Source organism: Arachis ipaensis, chromosome B6 (genome assembly GCF_059453495.1).
Source record: "Arachis ipaensis isolate K30076 ecotype BB chromosome B6, ASM5945349v1, whole genome shotgun sequence".
NCBI lineage: Eukaryota > Viridiplantae > Streptophyta > Magnoliopsida > Fabales > Fabaceae > Arachis > Arachis ipaensis.
The window spans coordinates 132,529,936-132,535,188 of NC_142441.1; the positions used below are offsets into that span (position 1 = coordinate 132,529,936).

The following is a 5,253-nucleotide window of genomic DNA, read 5'->3' on the forward strand; positions in this document are numbered from 1 at the left end:
GGTTTGGTGGAGCGTGACCTCTCCGTCTCCAAAGAATTGAACACTACCTAGGGTCAAGCCGTTTCTGCTGGGGCCAAGGTTAAAGAGTTGGAGAAAAAATTAAAAGAGTTGGAGGAAAAGCACAGTGAGGTCGAGAGGTCGGCCCAGGCCGCATAGCAGGAGGTCGCTTCCTTGAAGAAGAAAAATAAAGACATTGTGAGGGAATCCAAGAAGGTTATTAAGGCTACCGAGGACGGGATCAAGGCCCAGATTGCCGTCTTGGCTCCCGATCTCGATACCTCCCTGGTTGAGGCCTTCAAGATGGTTCAGGATGGCAAGATTGTAGACATTCCCAAGAAATCGGGGACCCCTCAGTAATTTTCGTCTTAGTTTATTTAACTTTTCCTTTTGTAATTTGTTGTTTTAACTTGTTGGGCCGATGTGATGCTCTTGTTTTGTAGTACTTTTTAACTTGTTGGGCCGATGTGATGCCCTTGTTCTATGGTACTTATCGTGACTTGCTTTATATTGTTCTCGTGCCGACTAGTTACCTTTGAAAAATATTTGTGGCTTTCTTATTTTCGAGCTTTATCGTTTAGCTAGTAGGCTGCATATATTACCTTTGTGGCATTCTTTTGTGTTGACTAAGGTTCTCGGGGTGATCAGTCCCAGTTAGTCGTGGAAGGAAAAATAAAGATAAAACATGTAACTTTAAAATCAATAAAATTACACAATGCAAGTGTTCATGGTATTTATAATGAGACGAGATAACAAGGTAAAATGACAAAGCAACGAACAGTAGTGAACGAAATATTTATAATAAAATGAAACAAGATAACAAAGTGATGAGCGAAATAAAAGAAACCGTCAAACAGGGTCGTCGTTTAAGGGTAGAATCTTTTCAAGTTTGCTGTGTTCCATGTTCTTGGCACCTCGCTGTCCAAACGCTCTAACTTGAAGGCCCCCTTACTGAGTACTTCTCTTACTTTGTATGGTCCTTCCGAATTAGCCACTAGTTTGCCTTCTCCCAGAGTAGGTAACCTGATGTCGTTTCGCCGCAGGACCAGGTCGTCTAGTTCGAAGCTCCTTTTTGGCACTTTGACATTGTACCTTAAAGCTACCCTTTGCTTTAACGCAGTTTCTGTCAAATGGGTCATCTCCCTGGTTTCGTCGATCATGTCCTTCTCCGCTGCCTTGTCAACGCCCCCAAGAAGCATCCTTGGGATTGGTTCCCCAATTTCTACAGGGATTACCGCGTCGAACCCGTAGGTAAGCTAGAAAGGCATTTTCCCGGTAGAGGATTGCAGCGTCATCCTATATGACCAAAGGATCGAGGCCAACTCGCCTACCCACGAGCCCTTTTTCTGGTCTAGTCGTTTCCTTAGGCCTTGAAGGATGATCTTGTTTGCCGCTTCTACCTGGCCATTACTCTGTGGGTGCTCAACTAAGGAGAACTTCTGTTTGATCCCTAATCCTGAGAGGAACGCGCCGAACTTCTTATCCGTGAACTGTGTCCCGTTATCCGAGATAACGACCTCAGGGATTCCAAACCTGGAGACCACTTACCTCCACATGAACTTTTGACAGTTTGCCGATGATATGCTAGCCAATGTCTCTGTCTCAATCCACTTGGCATAGTAATCAACGGCCACGATTAGATACTTTACCTGACCGGGACCTACCGGGAACAGACCTAGGAGGTCAACTCCCCACTGAGAAAACGGTCAGCAGGCCATCATTGAGCTTAACTCCACCACTGGGGACTTGTAAAATTTGGCATTCTCTTAGCATCTTCTACACTTCCTCACGAACTCTTGGGCATCCGACATCATGGAAGGCCAATAGTATCCAGCTCTAACAAGCTTCCTGGCCAACGCCTTTCCCCCAATATGGTGGCCACAGCATCCTTCGTGGACTTCTCCCAAGACGTAGTCCATTTGGTCGGGGCGCAAGCACTTCAGCAAGGGTTGATTAAGCCCTTGTTTTTACAGTTGGCCCTGTATCACTAAATACTTGGTTGCCTCCCGTCTTACCGTTCTAGCAGCCCTCTCGTCCTCAGGGAGCTCGCCGTCCTCCAAAAAACGGAGGATTGGATCTATCCATGAGGGAGGGCTTGACGCTTGTGTTATGTAGAGAGTTATCGATGGCTCTTTGACCAGTCCTTGAATCAAAGATCGGTTTTTCGTGCCTAGCTTTGTGCTTTCCAGCTTTGATAGAAGGTCAACTCTTGCATTTCTTTCTCTGGGTACATGTTGAATCGTGACCTCTTCGAAACCTTCAAATAACTTTTTCACCATTCAAGTACTTCTGGAGTAAGGAGTCCCCAGCTTGATATGACCCGTTGACCTGGGAGTTTACGACTTGGGAGTCACTGTTGACCTCGACTCGTGATGCTCCGACTTCTTTGGCTAGGAGCAAAACCCCTATCAAGGCTTCATATTCCGTTTGGTTGTTGGAGACCGGGAAGTCAAACTTGAATGATTGCTCATAAGTCACCCAGCCGAGCTTTAGATGATTATCCCTGCCCCTCCGAAGGCTTGGTTAGAGGATCCGTCAACACGGAGCTTCCACCGCGTGCTCGTGTTTTCGGGAGCGTCACCAACTACCTCGACCAGGAAGTCTGCCATTGCCTGGGCCTTGATCACGTGCGTGGGTTCGTAGTGTAAGTCGTATTTTGAGATAGCTCAACTGCCCATGTCGTCATGCGGCCTGCCAAGTCGGGTTTTTGTAACACTTGGCGAATGGCTTGATCGGTTCTAAGTGTGATCGGGTGTCCTTGAAAGTATTGCCTTAACCTCCGGGACGAGGTTAGTAAAGCATAGGCCAGTTTCTCAAACTTGGTATATCTTAGCTCCGCTCCTTGGAGCGCTTTGCTGATGAAGTACACCGGCTGTTGAATCTTATCCTCTTCCCGGATGAGGACTGCTGCCAAAACTTGGTCCGTTACTGCCAGGTACAAGAACAATGTCTCCGCTTCTTTTGGCTTGCCGAGGACAGGGGAGTCGATAGTATCCTTTTGAAATGACTAAATGCCTCCTCGCAGGCCGAGGTCCATTCAAAATCTATTCCTTTTTCATCAGATTGAAGAAAGGGAGGGCCTTTGCCGCTGAGGCACCGAGGAAATGGGACAGGGTGACAACCCTCCCAGCTAGCCTTTGCACATCCTTGACATTTTTGGGCTCATCATTTGTAAGATGGCTTCACACTTGTCCAAGTTAGCCTTTACTCCCCTCTACGTTATCATAAAGCCAAGAAACTTCCCGGTCTCCATGGAGAAAGTGCACTTGAAGGGGTTGAGTCTCATGTTATGCTTACGGAGAGACTCGAAGACGGCCTTTAGGTCTCCGACCAGGTCACTTGGCTCGCTAGTTTTTACCAGCATGTCATCGACATAAACCTCAACCGACCTACTGAGAAGGTTGCTAAAAACCTTATTCATCAGCCTCTGATAGGTTGCTCCGGTGTTTTTTAGTCCAAATGGCATTACTTTGTAATAGTAAGTACCAGTGTGCGTTATAAACGCCGTCTTCTCCTCATCAGGTCGGTGCATGGGTATTTGGTTATACTCAGAGTATGTGTCCATGAAGCTTAAGAACCAGTATCGCGCTGCTGCATCAACCAAGGCATCAATGTTTGGAAGGGGGGAAGAGTCTTTTGGACACGCTTTGTTGAGATCCGAGTAATCGACGCACATCCTCCACTTCATGTCGGCTTTCTTGATGAACCTGACGTCTAAGAGGCTGGCCGTTTGCTTGGTTACCTTGTTAGCCCTTTCCTGTGACATTTTCCTCTTTCGCTATGCTTCGGGCTTAGCATCTAGTTTTACGGCGAGCCAGTGAGACATAAATTTGGGGTCCACCCCTGGCATGTCGGCGGGAGTCCAAGCGAAAAGGTCGCCGTTTGCTCTGATAGCTTCCATGAGAGATCCTTTTAGGTTGTCGGGGAGGTTTCTGTTCACGAACGTGAATTTTTCCTTCGTGTTCCTAACTCGAAACTTCTTTAAGTCCCCCTGGGGATCTGGCCTTGGTCTGTCATCTATTCTTGCATCGAGATCGGCTAGGAACACCCCAGATGCCTCCTTTGACTTCTTCCTCGGGGAAAGACTGACGTTGTCGCATGCGACGTCCGTTTCTAGGTCTCTTCTGATGGAACCGACAGTTCCGGCATCCGTGACAAACTTCATGGCCAAAAACTTGGTGTATATTACAGCCAAGAACACATTGATTGTCTTCCTTTCCAGGATGACGTTGTAGGCTGTGGAGTCTCTCAAGACAACGAATTCTGCCATTACCGACCTCTTTCCTTCACCTGACCCTATACAGACCGAAAGGGTAATTACCCCGTCGGGTTTTTTGTAGTTGTCCCCGAGGCCTATGACCCCGTGTTGATGGGTTTTGAGGTCGATTTCTTTGAGTCCCAAGGCATCGAACACGTTTCTAAACATGATATTTGAGTTAGCGCCAGGTCAATGAGAATTTGCTTGACTAGGCCCGTCCCGATTCTTGCCGTGATCACCATGGGTGGGTTTTTCGGAAGCTTGCGAAGCCATTGACCCTCCGGGCCGAAGGATATCCTCGGGGGCACCTCGGATTGGTTCCCTGATGACACGGCTAAGACTTTGGCGTCCTTTTTTGTTGCCGACTTAGACTTGGGGGGTGCGTCTCGTCTAATCATGACGTTGACAACTACCGTAGGGGCGTTGTCACTGTTCTCAGCTGGCGTTTGCTTTGGTTTCACAATCTGGCTGCGATCTTCCTCGGATCGTTCACGTTCCCTCCTTCTCAGCTCCCTTCTGAATTGGAAAAACTCCGTCAACTTCCCCTCGCAAATGGCTTGCTCCAAGGCATCCTTTAAGTCAAAGTAGTCTTGCGTCTTGGGGCCATAAGCTTTGTGGTAGTCGCAGTACAAGCTCTTGTTCCCGCCTATCCTGTCTTTTTGTTGCCGGGGATTCGACGGGATCCCCTTGTCCGTAATTTACTGGTACACCACCACAGTAGGGATCGTGAGGGGGTGTAGTTTGTGAATTTCCCCACCCGAGGGAATGGCTTAAACTGTTTTGATGGTGCCCCTTCCTTGGGGGCCTCTTCGGTCTTTCAGCGTACTCGGGGTGACGAGTAGGTGGGTTGGTCGGCTGCTGTTTGTTGGCTACCACAACCTGGATAACCTCCTCATCGTTAATGTACTCTCTTGCCACGTTCTGGATCTCCTGCATGGTCCAGACGGGTTTAGTGGTGAGGTGTTTCCTGAAGTCTTCATTCAGCAACCCATTCGTCA

At 48.1% G+C, this 5,253-nt stretch overlaps 1 protein-coding gene across 1 annotated transcript; it reads right to left on the bottom strand.

Annotated features, from left to right (window-relative positions):
- Positions 1 to 863: 863 nt before the first annotated feature.
- Positions 864 to 2,276, bottom strand: LOC148562786 (uncharacterized). Its single transcript, XM_088490992.1, has 4 exons — positions 2,013 to 2,276; positions 1,792 to 1,934; positions 1,329 to 1,530; positions 864 to 1,253 (listed from the first exon to the last, which is right to left on the bottom strand). The coding sequence occupies exons 1-4, from the start codon at positions 2,274 to 2,276 to the stop codon at positions 864 to 866; spliced, it is 999 nt and encodes a 332-aa protein (XP_088347118.1).
- Positions 2,277 to 5,253: the final 2,977 nt, after the last annotated feature.

Excerpts from the sequence above, each read along its gene's own strand:
- LOC148562786 (XM_088490992.1), bottom strand. The coding sequence starts at position 2,276 with ATGGTGAAAAAGTTATTTGAAGGTTTCGAAGAGGTCACGATTCAACAT. Across the intron at positions 1,531-1,791 it reads ATGATGTCGGATGCCCAAGA|GTTTGGAATCCCTGAGGTCG; the intron begins GTTCGTGAGGAA and ends AGTGGTCTCCAG. Across the intron at positions 1,254-1,328 it reads ACCAGAAAAAGGGCTCGTGG|CTTACCTACGGGTTCGACGC; the intron begins GTAGGCGAGTTG and ends ATGCCTTTCTAG.